Genomic DNA, 22,041 nt, shown 5'->3' with positions numbered 1-22,041 from the left:
ATAATAAGGTGATGAAAGTTCATGAAGTATTGATGCATAAAAAGAATATTCAAAAAGACTGTGTCCCTGGTGAGGTTGAGTCACATAATAGCTCAGGGACTGCTTATTCCAAGCTGGGCCTTTCACGTCCACGGTGGCTTTTTCTTCTTTTCTCGTTCTTCCAAAATCTTGACTGTTTTAATCCGGAGCTTTTCTCGATTGATGTTTATTATGATTTCCACTTTGTGCATGACCAATCATTTCTGAATATATCTGCATAAACATCAGCAGAGCCTATTAAGAGTCTCATCTCATGAATGCGACATTCCATTTTTCCTTGAATTCTTGAAGAAACTACTTCAACTTTATAACAGTCACCAAAGTTCAGTCCAAACGAAATATGAATTCTAAAGCAGTTACAAAAAGAAATGAGTACCTTGCAAGCATAATCAAATCCAAAACTTGTGGTGACCTCTTTGCATTTGAGATCACCATCAATAGTTTTGGGCAACCAATCACTCAGGTTCAAATTCTTACTCCTAATTTGAAAACAACAGATAGAAGGGGAATATAAATAACAGAGTCTTGCACATAAAAAAAATGGTACCCTAGAGTAAATAATTACTCAACCTTATATTTCTGCAATCAAAATAACATATAATAGCTTATCTATGACAATGAAAGTAAGAAAAAGAGAGCAAAAAGGAGGGAGGCAATAAACAAATTTCATAGTTCTGAAAAATACCTAAAGTTTTCAGCGAGGAGACAAACATTTGTGTTGGAATCATCTCCACCAATTGACAAGGCCATCCAAATCAAGCTTCTTAGCAGTTTCTTCAACTTGCATAAACTGGAAATAGAACCGAACTGTCAATTAATGCCTTGACTACAACTAAGACGTCTCCAAATGAAAATTCTGGGAAGAAAGAATTTCACCTGATCTAGAGTTTCAATCTTATCCCTCCCACTACATATCATATCAAAACCACCCTAATAAAACAAAAATGCATTTAAATCAAGAATTGCATTCAAATGGCAATCACTTCGAATCAAGACTGCACATATTCACACTAATAATTCTAACAAGTGAAAGTTAGAAATCCCTTAAAGAAAATTAATCTGATTGCGATATGGGTAGATAAATTATGCAGTTAGTTCTACATATTTATTTTTCATGATCCATGCAAGACCACCCTTGAAACCATAGAACGTGCTTCCTTTTGCATGAACTTGTAGGTAATCTTCACCAAAATCATAGAAGCTGCTAATTAACCACAACTTGAATAGAAAAGAAAACATTTATTCTTGATTTATAAATGTGGACACAATGAGACCCTACCAAATATTCCAAAAATCACATTATGCCCTCCCAGTGGTTGGCCACCAAACTAGACAACTCCGATCTTCAATTTCTTATTCACCTGCACCGAACTGGAATCACTTGGCTCCAACATTGTCGACAATTGGCCGAAAAGATCAGGAAACAGCTTTGTGATCTCATCTGCATGCACATATAACACACAATTCAAACACTCTAAAATCTTAGCAACTAGCCTCAAACGCATTCATTAAAACTCAGGTTTCAAACAAAAGCAAGATTTACAATCATCAGCAAAACAGTAAAAGAATAAACAAAACTCAATGCATGTCACTACTCTTCCTTCGAGACATCAATCAACTCAGTTACCAAACAGAGTACAAAAAAAACACGTTATGAAGGCTAAAAACTCCAAAACAAGAAGAGAAAGTAAATGATCTATGGATAATAAACACCCAGATTCCCAGCGGCAGAACTAGGAGGGCCATCGAGGATTTTGTAGGGTTTTTTGGGAACAGAGGGAAAAGGGAGAGGTTGATCGATACAGGGGGCTTGGACTTCGATATACACAGTAGAAACAAGGCCGATCTCCGACGGAGAAGATGCAATGACGAGGGAAACATTGGCATTAGCGATGAAAGGCGGAGACATTGGTAGAAGAGAAATGAAGATGAAAATGGGGATATAGGTAGAGAAATGAAAGATTGAATCAATGAAAGAAGTGGAAAATTGAGTGTTCGACAAGGTCGAGAAGATGAAGGACTTGACTAGAATAAGAGGAAAGAGCTTGTGGATGAAATGGATAACACTCTAAGAAGGGATTTTGATTCTCCAAAAGCTCCATATGAGTCCCTGATGTGAGGATTTGGTCAGCAAGAGACTAAAATTTTTATGGCTAAAACAACGAGAGAGAGAGAGAGGGTTTCAATGAAATGAAATTTTTCATTGAAAAAATGAAAAGAGATATTTGGTCTCCAAGCGAATGTAACAATTTAGTTTACATTAAAACACATTTGGTCTCCACGAAATTAATCAATTAGCATACAGATAAAGGCCTCCACCAACATTTGATGAAAACCCAACTTTAGCAAAAAGAAAAGGCTTAAAACATAAATCCCAACCAAAAACACCAAGAGACTAGTGGAAAAGGTGCAACCAAGATAAATGTTTAGAACTCGGCTATGCTACACAAAACTTGCCAATTCAGGCCTAAGACATATAGAAGGTTTTTTGCAAGACGTGGAAGTCATTAATAGTTCCCAAAGAACCAACCAAGAAAATAAATGAACTTTCTATGGGATTTTTAGTTTCCACCAAGAAGTGAGAACGTAAGAATAGCAAAACAAATAAATAGGCACTTAAGCTAGATTTTACAAAGACTAATTCAAGTGTGACATAATATTTGACAAAGACTAATTCAAATATTTTTTAAAACAAGGATAAAATAAAGAGCTAGATTTTAAGATAGAAAAAGCAAGATTTAGAGTTAATATGTGACTAAATCACTCAAATTTAATAGCATGAAGGTAAAAGACTATTACAACTTTTTCATTTTTCTACTTCATAACTTGAATTGGGGATAAAAATTAAGTGATTCAACCTAGCAAAAAATTACATGATTAACTAACCAAATACAACAGTCGTAACAATTTTTTATATTGTTTAAACTAACACCCACACTAATGATACACACACGCAACACTAATGACCAAGTTACTTTACTAATATTTCAATATTTTAGCTTTAATGACATTTAGCTATAAACTAAATAATAATACATGAAGTATCAAATTTTCACAAAGGGCAAACAAAAAGAGAGAGAAGTAGAAGAAAGGAGTATCAATGGAACTGAGATGAAGAAAACAGAAAAACAGAAAGATATTGAGATACAATCATATGAATGGAGAAAATTAAACAAGAGATGGAGAAGATAGACGGAGAAACGGAGATTAAAAAAAAGAAAGAAAAAGGAGAAAGAAGAAAAGGATAAAGAAAGACAAGAAGAAAGAAATCAAGTGAAATACCATAAGATGGAGAGAGAAAGAACTAGCCCTTCGTTTCGCCAACAAAGAAGTCATCTTTGACGATTTCTCATTCCTTCTTTGCCGAGCCGCCTCTCTTCGCCATTCGAAAAACTACCTCTACCTTCCCTTTCGAGAACATACCCAGGAGCCCTCCTTTTCCAAGAATTAAAAGAAACACCATAAAGCTTCGTCTATGATTTTGCCGGCCGGCCCTTTACAAGACAATACTAAGCAAAAATATACACCAACAAAATTAGACATTACAATGAACTTAACACATTCCTAATAATTCATGTAAGAATGGAAACTACAAAGAATTTAGATATCTCACTTCCAACTATGGAATTTGACTCGAGACTTAATTAAAATATCTTATCCAATTTCTGAAAAATAGGTTCGATTTTCACCAATTTGGTTGTGTAAGATACCTATATCCAGATCACCTGCTCCATTCTTCTTTTAGATTTGAACTTGCATAATTAATGGTAGGATTCTGATCTGACCTCCTCACATGACAAATGGAGCGTCATGAATTATAATATAAGACTGGGAAGGAGATTAAAGGAAACGTAATTTACTCTAGAAAGAGATCATATTACCACCTAGTTCCACCATTGTCTTCTTGATCACAGGCTTGAACTTACTTGCCAAACGAATTCTACCTTTAGAAAGAGATCATCAAATGATAAATATTAAACTAGACTACATAAAGATGTTCTATCAATCCAAATCCTTTCAAAATTGTTAAGAGAAAAGATACTCCACTTTTACATGATGATACTCCACTTTTATCATTGTTTCTCTGATCTCACATACACCTTGACTAGTCTTTATAGTATTGTGTTAGTAACTAGTAAGTTATTTGGATACTCAAAAAAGAAAAAAAAATAAACTTTTAAGTTTCATCAACTAGAAAATTGTTGTCTTTTTAATATAGATTGGAGAGTTTTTTTCATCTTTCATTTTTTTCTTCTAGTGAATTCCATTGTTCACATTTTGGCTGGATAATTGATACTCTGTTTTTCATTTCCCTTCTTATTCCTCATAAAAAAATATTCTATAAAAAAATTATTAACGTGTTATTCAATAAAACATGAGAACAAGAATGCACGTTTTCATGAAAAAATCATATCGTGTCTCCTCTCCACATCCATTAACGAAGTCAATGCAGTTTCACCAGCCATCCAATCTTCAACAGAAGCAGCCAAATTTCCTACCTCGTATGCATAATAGAAACGAGGAAAAAATCTATGGAGGAAACTGATATAAAAAAAAAAAAGAATGAAAGGTTAAAAGGTTAGAGACTAAAATGATCAGGAGGTACAAGAAGTGAGACAGATAGATCGATGATATTGGTCTAGTTTTTCCACTCTGGAGGAGAGCTCCAGCAGTGTAACCCAAAGCATAGCAATAAGTTGAATCAAAGTTCGTGGGTAAACCACACATCCCTTCGTACGTATAAGTCAAAAGAAGAAATAAACAGAGATAACACACAGAGCACTAACCAGCAAAGTACAATTTTTTTCGTATCATCTCATGGCCATTCGCTCGTACCATTGGTAAGTTTACATTTGAAAGTCAAGTAGCTGTAAGCCTAAGCCATCACTTGATTGGTCATTTTCTTTACGAGTTCATAATTGAAGTCTAGATACTTGATACCCCTAATTATCAAATATGAATTTAAAAGATCTTAATGCATTTACCAACATGCATGTTTTTGAGATATCAACTGATTTGCCTACTACCCAAGTGCTAAATATAATATGTGTTAATCACTAAATTATTAAACAGGAGCGTTTAAGTAAAACAGCAAAAGTTCAAGCACGAATAGAATAAGTACCCAAAGAAATGTGACTACCCCTTGAATTGGCCGCCCATTATATGCACCTTGTTGCCTTCTCTTTTCCAACTCGGTTTCATGGAAAGACGTATAAAATAAAAAGAAAAAACAATTACTTGGACAGGAGCGTTAAAGTAAAACAGCAAAAGTTCAAACACGAGTAGTAAGTTTCATTTTCCATAACCTATCCTCATCTATAATATCATGGGCAAGAATTTTATTGAGTTCCGAAATAAGCTGCTGCACCTGTAGAAAACGGGTTATAAATGATATCAGTTCAAGAAAAATATTCTAAGCAAGATTTAGAGTTAATATGTGACTAAATCACTCAAATTTAATAGCCTGAAGGTAAAAGACTACTACAACTTTTTCATACCTTTTAGTGTGTTCTTCTACTCCGTAACTTGAATTGGGGATAAAAAGGAAGTGATTCAACCTAGCAAAAAAGTACATGATTAACTAACCAAATACAACAGTCGTAACAATTTTTTATATTGTTTAAACTAACATCCACACTAATGATACACCCACGCAACACTAATGACCAAGTTACTTAACTAATATTTCAATATTTTAGCTTTAATGACATTGAGCTATAAACTAAATAATAATACATGAAGTATCAAATTTTAACAAAGGGCAAACAAAAAGAGAGAAAGAAATAGAAGAAAGGAGTATCAATGGAAATGAGATGAAGAAAACAGAAAAACAAAAAGTTATTGAGATACAATCATATGAATGGAGAAAATTAAGCAAGAGATGGAGAAGATAGACGGAGAAACAGAGATAAAAAAATGAAAGAAAAAGGAGAAATAAAGACAAAAAGAAAGAAATCAAGTGAAATACCATAAGATGGAGTGAGAAAGAACTAGCCCTTCGTTTCGCCAACAAAGAAGTCATCTTTGACGATTTCTAATTCCTTCTTTGTCGAGCCGCCTCTCTTCGCCATTGGAAGCACTACCTCTGCCTTCCCTTTCGAGAACATGCCCAGGAGCCCTCCTTTTCTAAGAATTAAAAGAAATACCATAAAGCTTTGTCTGTGATTTTGCCGGCCGGCTGTTTACAAGACAATAATGAGCAAAAATATACACCAACAAAATAGACATTACAATGAACTTAACACATTCCTAATAATTCATGTAAGAATGGAAACTACAAAGAAGTTAAATATCTCACTTCCAACTATGGAATTTGACCCAGGACTTAATTAAAATATCTTATCAAAATTCTGAAAAATAGGTTCGATTTTCATCAATTTGGTTGTGTAAGATACCTATATCCAGATCACCTGCTCCATTCTTCTTTTAGATTTGAACTTGCATAATCAATGGTAGGATTCTGATCTAACCTCCTCACATAACAAATTGAGCGGCGTGAATTATAATATAAGACTGGGAAGGAGATTAAAGGAAACATAATTTACTCTAGAAAGAGATCATATTACCATCTAGTTCCACCATTGTCTTCTTGATCACAGGCTTGAACTTACATGCCAAACGAATTCTACATTTAGAAAGAGATAATCAAATCACAAATATTAAACTAGACTTCATGAAGATGTTCTATAAATCCAAAGCCTTTCAAAATTGTTAAGAGAAAAGATACCCCACTTTTACATGATGATACTCCACTTTTATCCTTGTTCTTCTGATCTTACATGCACCTTAACTAGTCTTTATAGTATTGTGTTTGTAACTAGTAAGTTATTTGGATACTTAAAAAAAGAAAAATAAAATAAACTTTTAAGTTTCATCAACTAGAAAATTGTCGTCTTTTTAATATAGATTGGAGAGTTTTTTTTCATCTTTCATTTTTTTTCTTCTAGTGAACTTCATTGTTCTCATTTCGGCTGGATAATTGATACTCTGTTTGTCATTTCCCTTCTTCTTCCCCATAAAAAATATTCTATAAAAAAAATTATTAATGTGTTATTCAAGAAAACATGAGAACAGAAATGCACGTTTTCATGAAAAAATCATACCGTGTCTCCTTTCCACATCCATTAACGAAGTCAATGCAGTTCCGCCAGCCATCCAATCTTCAACTGGAGCAGCCAAATTTCCTACCTAATATGCATAACTAGTAAGTAATAGAAACGAGGAAAAAATCAATGGAGGAAACTGATATCAAGAAAAAGAATGAAAGGTTAAAAGGTTATAGACTAAAATGATCAGGAGGTACAAGAAGTGGGACAGACAGATCGATGATATTGGTCCAGTTTTTCCACTCTGGAGGAGAGCTCCAGCAGTGTAACCCAAAGCATAGCAATAAGTTGAATCAAAGTTCGTGGGTAAACACAACATCCCTTCGTACCTATAAGTCATAAGAAGAATTAAACAGAGATAACACACAGAGCACTAACCAGCAAAGTACAATTTTTTTCGTATCATCTCGTGGCCATTCGCTCGTACCATTCGTAAGTTTACATTTCAAGCACGAATAGATTAAGTACCCAAAGAAATGTGACTGCCCCTTGAATTGGCCGCCCATTATATGCACCTTTTTGTTTTCTCTTTTCCAACTCAATTTCATGGAAAGACATGTATAAAACAAAAAGAAAAAACAATTACTTGGACATTGTCGTGTGGATCTCTTTCAAGCAACAATTGTTCTTTGATTGCTCGTGGGAAAAATTCAAAAAAGTAATGAGATTGAGTTAGTTTCTTTTTCCATAACCTATCCTCATCTATAATATTTCTTTGTGCATAACCTATCCTCATCTATAATATCGTGGGCAAGAATTTCATTGAGTTCCGAAATAAGCTGTTGCACTTGTAGAAAGCAGATTATAAATGATATCGATTCAAGAATGAAATATTGATCCCGAGAATCTTAGGTTTAGTGGATAGTGAGTATACAACCAAAAGAAATAAACACAATTAGTTACAATAACAAGACAAATACCACCGGAATGAAGTCAAACAAACCCTCGAGAATAAGTACAACACCATAATTAATAACCAAGTTCAGAACGTTTACTAAATACATCGACAATGTAGTCTGTAACGTTTTTCAAGGTAAGCTTCTTAGCCGCAACCTGCAAATCACATTGTAAATTCGATGTACCCTATAAACTAAAGCTCTATTAATAAATGAGTCAACATTCAAAACACATTATTTTTTGTCTAGAAACTTTTTCGCCTGCATACATTCAAAACCAATAAATCTCCATGAGTCAAATACAACTAGGTGGTAGAGAACAAATTTTTCAAAGCAGACAAAAAAGGCATCCAATATCACTTAGGCAATTGAATATGATATGGGATGTCAATACTTAGTTCCATTGCACCATATTAAAAGTTTCAACCTAATTCCATGAATCCTTTGTTTATCACAACTTTTCATCTTTACCCTTAAGTTTTGTTTGATATTTACCATTCCATGTAAAAATGCAAGAAGATAAAATTCTCAAACAGGATATATTAACTGACTCAACAATTTCAGTTTTCATGGTTGTTGCAGAGATTATTAGTTATTACTGAGACAAAATCTAATTCTCAAAGAGAATAAACTACCCTAGGGTTGCATATGGAGGTAAATACCCTTCTTGACAAAGATTTCTATCAGGTAAAGCATGTGGAGATAAATGTTCTCCTTGACAAAGGTTTCTCTATCTTAAGTAGTTTAAATAAAGCAACTACTTTTTCTCCAATAATAGTAATATTTGGATGAGTTTGCAAAGCACACTCCAGTGTGATGTGAGAAGCAACACGACCCATAAGCCGTCCAACTGTGGATATATGTACACTTTAATGCCATATGATAATAAACTTGAAACTTGAGTGAGAAACAAAAAGGTATCAACATCACAACAATGAAAAAGTACAATCTCACATTAGGTAGATCAAATAGAGAAAGTTAATAAAATTGAGCAGCCGTGAAGTGCTCTATATTTTACAGATAAAGCAACAAGATGGGATTTATTATTTATATTATCTATTTATTTATTTATATATTTTTTAAAAAAGTGGACATATCTGAACTTTAAATACTGGTAATGTCAATAATTCAGTTATTATGAACATGTCAGCACATCAGAACTATTTTTAGTTTCAATTTCATTAAGCAAAATGCTTACAGTGGTAATATTTTCCTGTAGATTGGGCATCAAACATCACATTACTAATCATTTCTTAATATATCTGCATAAACATCAACAAAGCCTATTATAAGAGTCTCATCTCATGAATGTGACATTCCATTTTTTCCTTGAATTCTTGAAGAAACTGCTTCACTTTTGCAACAGTCACCAAAGTTAAGTCCAAACAAAATAAGAATTCTAAAGCAATTACAAAGAGAAATGAGTACCTTGCAAGCATAATCAAATCCAAAACTTATGGGGACCTCTTTGCATTTGAGATCATCATCAACAGTTTTTGGGCAACCAATCACTCGGGTTTTCAAATTCTTACTACTAATTTGAAAACAACAGAAAGAAGGGGAATACAGATAATAGAGTCTTGCACACAAAAAAAAGGTACCCTAGGGTAATTAATTACTCAACCTTATATTTTTTAAATAAAAATAACATACAATAGCTTATCCATATATGACAATGAGAGTGAGAAAGAGAGCAAAAAGGAGGGAGGCAATAAACAAATTTCATAGTTTTGAAAAATACCTAAAGTTTTCAGCGAGGAGACGTGCATTTGTGTTGGAATCATCTCCACCAATTACAACAAGGCCATCCAAATCAAGATTCTGAGCAGTTTCTTCAGCTTGCTTAAACTGAAAAATAGAACCGAACTGTCAATTAATGCCTTGACTACAACTAAGACGTCTCAAAATCAAAATTCTGGGAAGGAAGAGTTTCATCTAATCTGTAGTTTCAATCTTATCCCTACCACTGCATATCATATCAAAACCACCCTGAAAAACAAAAATGCATTTAAATCAAGAATTGCATTCAAATGGCAATCACTTCACATCAAGACTGCACATATTCACACTAACAATTCTAACAAGTGAAAGCAAGAAATCCTTTCAAGAAAATACGGGTAGATAAATTGTGCAGTCCGTTCTACATATTTACCATAAAAGCTAAGTTTTCGGTTGGGCTAATATTATAAGCCTTTGGGCTTAAAATTGGTTGTTTCATTGTTTTTTCATTTTAATTTTGCAGGTCCATTGTCTTGAACGTGTCGCAGTTGTGCCCTTAAGTGTCCAGCCGTGTCAAGGCGTGTCAAAAATTAAAAAAACAATAATGAAATAAGGCGTGTCGGACACATGTCGGCGACGTGTCAGGACGTGGCAGTGTCGGACACATGTCCGACACCGACACTTGGCCACCTTAGGAGTGGCAATGCTTTATAGATAAATAGAGGGAGTGGGGTTGGGAAGTTGGTGTCAAATTTTTTTGAATTTCATTTGGTAAATTTGGGAGAGACTAGCCCTCTCGTAAGGCTAGGTTGTCATGTTACTTTTATTATATAGCATATTTCCATATTTGAGTGTTCTTAAATTTTCTTGTTCTTAAGAGCTCTAATTAGGAAGTATCCTAATAAATTGGTATCAATGCTCGTTCTTTCTTGGGAGTACTATTTTTTCCTTTCTTTTTTTCTTTTGGACACTGGGAGAACAAGAACCATGGACATGAAGCGAGTGCATAAAACGAATTGCTAATCGCAAATGTGATATGACGGATAGAGGAGAAACTCCATGGATGTGGGAGCAACTACAAAATTGGGTTGCAGATTGTAAGTGCATAACGACAAAGAGAAAAATTGACAATTGACAATTGACAATCATTCTAAGATTGCTAATGTCTCAAACCTGAAGAACTCTTTATGGTTCAATCAAAGATGGAAACCAAACGGGGAAGATGAAGAAGTCGAGGAGGAAAGACAAAAAGAAAACCTACCCATAAAAAAAAGGTCGAGACAAGCAAAGAAAACTCACCGATGGACGTAAGGTCGAGGAGGCAAAGTGACAAGCAAAATAAATACGTTTGAATGATGAAAAAGGAAAAAAGTTGGAGATGCAAGGAATGAAAAAAGGAGAAAAATACCAATGGAAAAGGTGGTGTCAGACAAATGACAACTCGATTGAAGAAGCCAAATGTGTCAAAAGCAAGATTTAGAGTTAATATGTGACTAAATCACTCAAATTTAATAGCCTGAAGGTAAAAGACTACTACAACTTTTTCATACCTTTTAGTGTGTTCTTCTACTCCGTAACTTGAATTGGGGATAAAAACGAAGTGATTCAACATAGCAAAAAATTACATGATTAACTAACCAAATACAACAGTCGTAACAATTTTTTATATTGTTTAAACTAACACTCATACTAATGATACACACACGCAACACTAATGACCAAGTTACTTTACTAATATTTCAATATTTTAGCTTTAATGACATTTAGCTATAAACTAAATAATAATACATGAAGTATCAAATTTTCACAAAGGGCAAACAAAAAGAGAGAGAAATAGAAGAAAGGAGTATCAATGGAACTGAGATGAAGAAAACAGAAAAACAGAAAGATATTGAGATACAATCATATGAATGGAGAAAATTAAGCAAGAGATGGAGAATATAGACGGAGAAACAGAGATAAAAAAAGAAAGAAAAAGGAGAAAGAAAGACAAGAAGAAAGAAATCAAGTGAAATACCATAAGATGGAGAGAGAAGGAACTAGCCCTTCGTTTCGCCAACAAAGAAGTCATCTTTGACGATTTCTCATTCCTTCTTTGTCGAGCCGCCTCTCTTCACCATTTGAAGTACTATCTCTGCCTTCCCTTTCGAGAACATACCCAGGAGCCCTACTTTTCCAATAATTAAAAAAAATACCATAAAGCTTCGTCTGTGATTTTGTCGGCCGGCCCTTTACAAGACAATACTGAGCAAAAATATACACCAACAAAATAGACATTACAATGAACTTAACACATTCCTAATAATTCATGTAAGAATGGAAACTATAAAGAAGTTAGATATCTCACTTCTGACTATGGAATTTGACCCGAGACTTAATTAAAATATCTTATCCAAATTCTGAAAAATAGGTTCGATTTTCATCAATTTGGTTGTGTAAGATACCTATATCCATATGACCTGCTCCATTCTTCTTTTAGATTTGAACTTGCATAATCAATGGTAGGATTCTGATCTAACCTCCTCACATGACAAATGAAGTGGCGTGAATTATAATATAATACTGGGAAGGAGATTAAAGGAAACGTAATTTACTCTAGAAAGAGTTCATATTACCATCTAGTTCCACCATTGTCTTCTTGATCACAGGCTTGAACTTACCTGCCAAACGAATTCTACCTTTAGAAAGAGATCATCAAATGATAAATATTAATCTAGACTTCATGAAGATGTTCTATCAATCCAAAGCCTTTCAAAATTGTTAAGAGAAAAGGTACTCCACTTTTACATATTGATACTCCACTTTTATCCTTGTTTTTCTGATCTTACATGCATTTTGACTAGTCTTTATAGTATTGTGTTAGTAATTAGTAAGTTATTTGGATACTCAAAAAAAGAAAAAAAAATAACTTCTAAGTTTCGTCAACTAGAAAATTGTTTTCTTTTTTAGATTGGAGAGTTTTTTTTCATCTTTCATTTTTTTTCTTCTAGTGAACTCCATTGTTCTCATTTTGGCTGGATAATTGATACTCTGTTTGTCATTTCCCTTCTTATTCCCCATAAAAAAATATTCTAGAAAAAAATTATTAACATGTTATTCAAGAAAACATGAGAACAGGAATGCACGTTTTCATGAAAAAATCATACCGTGTCTCCTCTCCACGTCCATTAACGAAGTCAATGCAGTTCCGCCAGCCATCCAATCTTCAACTGAAGCAACCAAATTTCCTACCTGGTATGCATAACTTGTAAGTAAAGAAACGAGGAAAAAATCTATGGAGGAAACTGATATCAAGAAAAAGAATGAAAGGTTAAAAGGTTAGAGACTAAAATGATCAGAAGGTACAAGAAGTGGGACAGACACATCGATGATATTGGTACAGTTTTTCCACTCTGGAGAAGAGCTCCAGCACTGTATCCCAAAGCATAACAATAAGTTGAATCAAAGTTTGTGGGTAAACCACACATCCCTTCGTACCTATAAGTCAAAAGAAGAATTAAACATAGATAACACACAGAGCACTAACCAGCAAAGTACAATTTTTTTCGTATCATCTTGTGGCCATTCGCTCGTACCATTCATAAGTTTACATTTGAAAGTCAATTAGCTGTAAGCCTAACCCATCACTTGATTGGCCATTTTCTTTACGAGTTCATAATGGAAGTCTAGATACTTGGTACCCCTAATTATCAAATATGAATTTAAAAGATCTTAATGCATTTACCAACATGCATGTTTTTGAGATCTCAACTGATTTGCCTACTACCCAAGTGCTAAATATAATATGTGTTATCACTAAATTATTAAACAGGAGCGTTTAAGTAAAACAACAAAAGTTCAAGTACGAATAGAATGAGTACCCAAAGAAATGTGACTGCCCTTTGAATTGGCTGCCGCCCATTATATGCACCTTCTTGCCTTCTCTTTTCCAACTCAGTTTCATGGAAAGACATGTATAAAACAAAAAGAAAAAACAATTACTTGGACATTGTCGTGTGGATCTCTTTCAAGCAACAATTGTTCTTGGATTACTTGTGGGAAAAATTCAAAAACGTAATGAGATTGAGTAGTAAGTTTATTTTTCCCTAACCTATCCTCATCTATAATATTTCTTTTTCCATAACCTATCCGCATCTATAATATCATGGGCAAGAATTTCATTGAGTTCCGAAATAAGCTGCTGCACCTGTAGAAAGCAGGTTATAAATGATATTAGTTCAAGAATGACATATTGATCCCGAGAATCTTGGGTTTAGTGGATAGTGAGTATACAACCAAAAGAAATAAACACAATTAGTTACAATAACAAGAGAAATACCTCCAGAATGAAGTCAATCAGACCCTCGGGAATAAGTACAACACCATAATTAATAACCAAGTTCGGAACGTTTACTAATTACATCGACAATGTAGTCTATAACGTTTTTCAAGGTAAACTTTCTTAGCCGCAACCTGCAAAACACATTGTAAATTCGATGTACCTTATAAACTAAAGCTCTATTAATAAATGAGTCAACATTCAAAACACATTATTTTTTTTCTGGAAATTTTTTCGCCTGCATACATTCAAAACCAATAAATCTCCATGAGTCAACTACAACTAGGTGGTAGAGAACTAATTTTTCAAAGCAGATGAAAAAAGGCATCCGATATCGATGTCAATACTTAGTTCCATTGCACCATATTAAAAGTTTCAACCTAATTCCATGAATCCTTTGTTTATCACAAATTTTCATCCTTACCCTTAAATTTTGTTTGATATTTACCATTCCATATAAAAATGCAAGAAGATGAAATTCTGAAACAGGATATATTAACTGACTCAATAATTTCAATTTTCATGGTTACATGAGAGTATCTGTTGCAAAGATTATTAATTATTACCAAGACAAAATCTAATTCTCAAAGAGAATAAACAACCCTAGGGTTGCATGTGGAGGTAAATGCCCTTCTTGACAAAGATTTCTATCAGGTAAAGCATGTGGAGATAAATGTCCTCCTTGACAAAAGTTTCTATCTTATGTAGTTTAAATAAAGCAACTACCTTTTCTCCAATAATAGTAATATTTGGATGAGTTTGCAAAGCACACTCCAGTGTGATATGAGAAGCAGCACGACCCATAAGTCGTCCAACTGTGGATATATGTACACTGTTAATGTCATATGATAATAAACTTGAAACTTGAGTGAGAAACAAAAAGGTATCAACATCACAACAATGAAAAAGTATAATCTCACATTAGGTAGATCAAATAGAGAAGGTTAATAAAATTGAGCAGCTGTGAAGTGCTCTGTTTTTTACAGATAAAGCAACAAGATGGGCTTTATTATTTATATTATCTATTTATTTGAAAATATATATTTTTTAAAAAAGTGGACATATCTGAACTTTAAATACTGGTAATGTCAATAATTCAGTTATTATGAACATGTCAGCCCATCAAAACTATTTTTAGTTTCAATTTCATCAAAAAATTGAGCATGGGCTATGCGCTAGCCGAGCCTCACGTTGAGGTTAGGTGGGTAAGGACGCACGCATGGGTGAGGATGCCTTAAGCGATGCGGCTTGTGCGTGCGTTGGTGTGCAATGGTCGGGCAAGGATAGGTGTAAAGTAGGGCCATGCGATGATCTTGAGACTAGGTATCGGGTGCGAGAAAAGGCGCTGAGGCGTGCACTGGCTGAGAGGTGTATGCGTCCAAGTAAAGCCATGCGTTGGTAAGAGTTAGGAAGCTATGCGTTGGTGATTAGGGGAAGCTTTTCATCTTAATCACCGATTGTAGTGGCCAGTTGTCGAGATTAGAAGGTTTAATGTTGACTTAGTGGGATAGGTGGCAGCCTAAGTGTAATTAAGGTCATGCATCTCTTAATCTAAAAGGGAAGCCTCAGTTCAACAACTTGGTTTGGACAATTCTCTCGTGTTAAAGGGGTGATTCCACAGCCATTTGAAGGCTTGGAAAGTGTAGATAAAGTTATGAGGTTGTTGGAAGGAAATTCTTAAGAATTCGAGTTGACATCAGAAGATTTCCTCAACAGGTCAAGCTCTGGGGTGATTCTGAGCAGGGTGAGAAGATTGAAAAATTCTGACCAGATCGTGAAGAATTTAAAGCTCAAATTTTAAGGTAAGTAAGTTAAGACATTTTTAAATAAGTTTGTAGAAGGAAATTTTCAAAATAATGTATGGAAAAATAAGTAAATTCAGCTTGAATTTGAATTTAGATTTTTGGGTTGAATAAGCATGTACCTGGAACAGTTGAACATGCAGGCAACTCAACCGGGCAGGCTATAGATGCGCGCAAAGGCAGAATGACGCAAGGTGTTGCATGGGTGTGTACGCTAGGTTTTGCACGAGGGTTGTACAAGTATGTGCGCGAGGCCCTGCATGCAAAGGTTGAGTATGCATTGCGGCGCGCAGTTGCGTTAAAAGACAAAATTTACTCCTCGTGCTTAGAAATGTGTCTTCGTTGGCTATCCTCTCCATCAATGTGGGTATAAGTGTTCTCATCCACCCTCCCACAAGTATTTTATTTCGATAGATGTCACCTTTCTAGAGAATCAACCCTTCTTTCCTATTAGTCATTTTCAGGGGGAGAGCTCTAATGAAGAGACTAATTGGTCCTCGTCTTCGATCTTTTCTAATTCCCTTCCTGATCCTATCTTGAATATTACCGACACTGTCCCTGTCTTACCTAATTCCCTTCCTGATCCTATCTAGGTCCATGGATAACATACTATAGGAAGAATCTCAAGAAGGAAATCGTGCCACCTATTGTTTCTCCAGTAACGATCTATGAGTACGACCCAACATTAGCCCAAGGTACTCATACTTCTGTCTCTAATAACCTCGATATTTGTGTTGAGAATGATAATGATGCTCATACTCTTGTCTCTAATAATATTGGTATTTGTGCTAAAAATGATATGTGTACTGTGGAAGAAAATAGCAAAACTAATGATAGCAGTAATGATTGTACCAAGAAAGTTATGGCTAGGAATAAACGAGTTGAAGCAACTATTCCAGGTAGTGATATTGTTACAGGTGAGGTGAGTTAGTGGGAAAGGCACTAGAGGATGTGATAAGTAAATAAGTGGCAATCATAAGGAGTTGGCCAAGTAAGAAATATTGAGGTTCTACAAGATGAAAGTGAAGCTCAACAATCTCAAACCAGCTCAACTAAAGCTCGTGGTGAAAATCATTGTAAGAACTTTCCAAGTCAATCCAATCATGAGGCAATCATTATGCCTCAAGGAGCAATGACAAGAGCTAGAGCTAAAAGACTGGAAGAGGGATTAAATGCTTGCTTCCAAGCTAAATTTCCAGCCCATCATGAAGAGTTGCAACCCTTGAAGCCCCAAAAGTCACTTGGGCACCCAAAAGTCCTAATGAATCTGCAAAATTCAGATTCATCCCGGTGTTTAATACTTGGGCACCTATGTAGTTTGGTCATTGGAACACACTTGAGATTGAATGAAATTTCATTAGAGTTTTTGTCTCTCAGGCTTTATGCTTTTTCTTTGTAATTTTGTGTTTAAAATGTATGTATTAGAACTTTCGATCTAGTTTGATCAATTAGATTGTGGAGAGTTCGAATTCTTGAAGTTAGGAACAAGTTCTCCTTTCTTCTTGATCATCAATCAATCTTCCAAGCCAAATATGTTTAGCTTTCTTGGGGTTGCTTACTAAATAGTTAATTGGGGTTATTCTTATTATCGCTCTGTTTTTTACAGATGAGGCAACAAGATGGGCTTTATTATTGATATTATCTACTTATTTATAAATATATATTTTTAAAAAAGTGGACATATCTGAACTTGGAATACTGGTAATGTCAAAAATTCAGCTATTATGAACATGTCAGGACATCAGAACTATTTTTAGTTTCAATTTCATTAAGCAAAATGCTTACAGTGGTAATATTTTCCTGTAGATCGAGCATCAACCATCACATTACCAATCATTTTTTAATATATCTGCATAAACATCAGTAGAGCCTATTAAGAGTCTCATCTCATGAATGTGACATTCCATTTTTTCCTTGAATTCTTGAAGAAACTACTTCAAATTTGCAATATTCACCAAAGTTGAGTCCAAACGAAATATGAATTCTAAAGCAGTTACAAAGAGAAATGAGTACCTTGCAAGCAGAATCAAATCCAAAACTTTTAGGGACCTCTTTGCGTTTGAGATCACCATCAATAATTTTTGGGCAACCAATCAATCGGGTTTTCAAATTCTTACTCCTAATTTGAAAACAACAGAAAGAAGGCGAATATAAATAACAGAGTCTTGCACACAAAAAATATGGTACCCTAGAGTAATTAATTACTCAACCTTATATTTCTACAATAAAAATAACATATAATACCTTATCCATATATGACAATGAGAGTGAGAAAAAGAGAGCAAAAAGGAGGGAGGCAATAAACAAATTTAATAGTTCTGAAAAATACCTAAAGTTTTCAGCGAGGAGACAGGCATTTGTCTTAGAATCATCTCCACCAATTACAACAAGGTCATCCAGATCAAGCTTCTGAGCAGTTTCTTCACCTTGCTTAAACTGAAAATAGAACCGAACTGTCAATTAATGCCTTGACTACAACTAAGACGTCTCAAAATGAAAATTTTGGGAAGAAAGAGTTTCACCTGATCCAGTTTCAATCTGATCCTTCCCACTACATATCATATCAAAACCACCCTGATAAAAGAAAAATGCATTTAAATCAAGAATTGCATTCAAATAGAAATCACTTTGCATCAAGACTGCACATATTCACACTAACAATTCTAACAAGTGAAAGCTAGAAATCCCTTCAAGAAAATTAACCTGATTGCGATATGGGTAGTTAAGTTGAATCAAAGTTTGTGGGTAAACCACACATCCTTTCGTACCTATAAGTCAAAAGAAGAAATAAACAGAGATAACACACAGAGCACTAACCAGCAAAGTACAATTGTTTTTGTATCATCTCGTGGCCATTCGCTCGTACCATTCGTAAGTTTACATTTGAAAGTCAATTAGCTGTAAGCCTAACCCATCACTTGATTGGCCATTTTCTTTGCGAGTTCATAATGGAAGTCTAGATACTTGGTACCCCTAATTATCAAATATGAATTTAAAAGATCTTAATGCATTTACCAACATGCATGTTTTTGACATCTAAACTGATTTGCCTACTAACCAAGTGCTAAATATAATGTGTTATCACTAAATTATTAAACAGGAGCGTTTAAGTAAAACAACAAAAGTTTAGAGGATGCGGATGAATTTGGATTTTTATTTTCACAACATCTCTTAGGTAGCCTTAAACTTAAAAGATTACAACTCTTCGCCATAATTTGGAAACTTACTTTGGATGTAAATATTTAATGCTTCAACAAGACTTTTAGCTCTAGCCCTTGTCATTGTCATTTATTTCCTTATCACTAGGTAGAGAATTCAAATCTTCAACTTCTTGGTCGAAGAACAAATCTTGAATTAAATTTATAATTTTTGAAAGTATATTGTCCAAGTTATTAGATATTAAAGTTTAGAGGTTAAAATGTTACTAAAATTAATGTACAAGTACCTTTAAGAAAAATTGTGATGTATAGTAACAAAAATTTTGCTAATGAAAAATACCTAAACTATTGAAGTATTTGCAAAAATGACTAATTGGATATTTGTAGTTGAGATGAAGAAATTTCTTTTCATTTATATCCCTAGTATATCTATGTATTTACTTAACAATATCAACAAAAAGTTGACCCTTTTTTTAATTAAAAAAAAGATAAAAAAAGATGGGTTATTATTACCTCGCCCTAACTTTTTTTTTCCTGATCTTTTTTATGAAAACATTAGTGTAACAACCCGACCTTTCACTTTGACAAGGGTCGTTACTCTTATATGCATATTTACATTCAAAACATTTTGACCAATAAAGTAAAATATTTATTGAAATAGAGATAACTATTTCAAATCAATTTATTAAATCTGTAAAATAAACAAGTAGATAAAAAAAAAACCCTTTTGCTCAGGACCTCTAAACACAACTAAGAAAAATAAAGAAAATAACATCAAATTATTAAATTTTTTTTTGTCTAACAAGTTCAAAACATTCAAACAATTGGAGAACATACACTCAGCAGAAGCGGTTTTCATGTTTCATATGGCTTGGTCACGGGTCCCTTTCGTCACTCGTCGGTTTGTTCCTGTCCTTACCTGAAAAATATAAAATAAGAAAGGCTTAGTATAAAAATACTCAGTAAGTAACTCCACTACCAGGGTCAGGTCATTTATATCCTATAAATGCAAACATGTAGGTGGGACATATACACATAATAATTAACCGCTCAAGTGGTCGTCTAGTGAATGGTTTAATCTGTCCTAACACGAAGCTGTAATATGGTGTGAACTCGTCGGTCCATAGATCTATAACATAATTGCAAACTCATTAGTTTTCGAAGCTGTAATGTAATTGTAAACTTGTCAGTTCACGGAACTATAATGTAATTGTGAACTTGTCAGTTCACAGAGCTGTATGTAATCGTGTTAGGATGATTGCTAACACATTACATGGAATCTATCATAGCATTCCGTAATAGTCACATCATAAAAAAAAAACTTAGTTAACTCCCTTAAGGCGAGTGAGTTGGGAACTCCTGCCATTGAGGGTGGTCTGTCATAGCATTCCGTAATAGTCACATCATAAAAAAAAAAACTTAATAAAAGGTGCTTGGCGGGAAAAAATATAGTCGGACTTGGTCGGCAGGAAATAATAGTCGATGACGACCGGCGGGAAATATAGTCGAGTTACCTAAGCATGACTAGTGAGAAAAGAATTGTCGATGTGCACATTGGCGGGATAATAGGGTACAGGGAAAGTTTCCATAGGAATTGTTGATACATTGCTTGAGTATACGTGTGAAAATACTGGGGATGTTTTATTATGTGATAACCATCGGTTAAGCTGGGGTTGTTTGGTTTAACCAGCAGTGGAGCTGGGGATAATCCAGCGGTCTAGCTGGAAAATAATAATGAACTTGTGGTAATGTTCTTGTTGACTATGCATTGCTTTCCCAAAAATATATTTCTGTTGATAAAGTTATTTGTTTAACTAAAGGCACCACTCACTGAGCTTTATAGCTCATGTTTTCCATGTTGTATGTTTTATCCCCTCCCCCTTATGTAGCAGAAAGTGAGGAGTTCCAGGGTGCTGCTAAGGTCAAGGTCTGCCACGTGCCACAGTTACACCTCCGGAGGGTTCTATAGTGGTGGTTGTAAACTTTGTTGTTAAGTCTTTTAGTTGTATAAACGCTACATTGTTGTAAAATAAAATGGGCCTACTTAATCAGTTGATTGTTGAATTTCTTCATTGGTATTAGAGTTGTTTCCACAAGAGTTATTAGGCAATAAGTGTCAACAAAAGGGTTGATAACTGCTGTCAATGACGCCCTTTCTCAGGCTCGGAGGGTAGTCTGGGGTAGGGTGTGACATTTAGGATTCATTTTCTCGGGCTTTTCCGACTCATAAGTCAACGGGTCCTCAGTTGTCACCGCATTCAAGTTGGTAACGATGGATTCCTCCCCTACTTCTGCAATCATGTTGTCGCTTAGCAAGCATTGTTCCTTCCCGGTACCCTCAACGTTGCAAGGAAGCTCAGTTGAGCTCGACAATGCTCTTTGCGGTCTATTTTTGAGCTCGCCCACAATTTATCTCAGCTGAATCTAGAGATTTCGAATGGACGTTGCTTGATTTTGAAGCACTGATTCGTTCTTCTCAATGTACTACTTCAACAAGCTCTATAAGGACGAAGATTGTGGTGTTTACGAGCTGCTAGCTTGGTTATGCGTTGGATCGCTTGTTTGCGAGAAAAATCTGAGTGGCCTTTTTCTTTGTGCCACTGTTGGAAGTTTTGTTGTTGATTTTTTCACGTAAAATTTGGGTGGTTTCTCCACCCGGGGTTGTATGTATCGGAATAGGGCAATTCTTTATGAAGCATACTAACCGCAGATTTTCTGGGCATTCTTCCATCGAATGAGCATCTCCACAGATGACACAACTTATGGTCGTTTGAGCAATTGCGTTGACCTGCCCTTTCTTCGCTCCCGTGTTATTGATTGCGATGCCTTGTATCTTCATCATCGCAGACATTTGATTTTGAAGGGATGTGATAGCCCCGTTGTTTGCGTCATTGTGATAATTCTTAATCTTTGATCGCTTTCCCGACAATCCTTGTGATTTTTGGAAATGCAATGAAGTATACTCTTGGACTCCTCATATGTTTTGTCAAGCACACCACCAGC

General features: G+C 34.7%; 1 protein-coding gene and 1 pseudogene across 1 annotated transcript; both read right to left on the bottom strand.

Annotated features, from left to right (window-relative positions):
• Positions 1-763: 763 nt before the first annotated feature.
• Positions 764-1,948, bottom strand: LOC150035993 (pyrophosphate--fructose 6-phosphate 1-phosphotransferase subunit beta 2-like). Its single transcript, XM_090313537.1, has 4 exons — positions 1,753-1,948; positions 1,401-1,480; positions 916-969; positions 764-829 (listed from the first exon to the last, which is right to left on the bottom strand). The coding sequence occupies exons 1-4, from the start codon at positions 1,946-1,948 to the stop codon at positions 764-766; spliced, it is 396 nt and encodes a 131-aa protein (XP_090169663.1).
• A 4,081-nt stretch (positions 1,949-6,029) lies between these two features.
• The window catches only part of LOC150035992 (pyrophosphate--fructose 6-phosphate 1-phosphotransferase subunit beta-like), a 70,206-nt pseudogene continuing 54,194 nt past the window's right edge, over positions 6,030-22,041 (bottom strand).

The sequence above is a fragment of the Benincasa hispida genome, chromosome 5, assembly GCF_027475165.1.
Source record: "Benincasa hispida cultivar pf3 chromosome 5, pf3_genome.v1.1, whole genome shotgun sequence".
Taxonomy (NCBI): domain Eukaryota; kingdom Viridiplantae; phylum Streptophyta; class Magnoliopsida; order Cucurbitales; family Cucurbitaceae; genus Benincasa; species Benincasa hispida.
This window is presented reverse-complemented; position numbering and strand designations above follow the sequence as displayed.

Coding starts and splice junctions, on each gene's coding strand:
- LOC150035993 (XM_090313537.1), bottom strand. CDS start 1,948: ATGTCTCCGCCTTTCATCGCTAATGCCAATGTTTCCCTCGTCATTGCA. Junction 1,481..1,752: donor TTCTGCCGCTGGGAATCTGG/GTGTTTATTATC, acceptor ATGTGCATGCAG/ATGAGATCACAAAGCTGTTT. Junction 970..1,400: donor GTGATTCCAGTTCGGTGCAG/GTGAATAAGAAA, acceptor TTGTTTTATTAG/GGTGGTTTTGATATGATATG.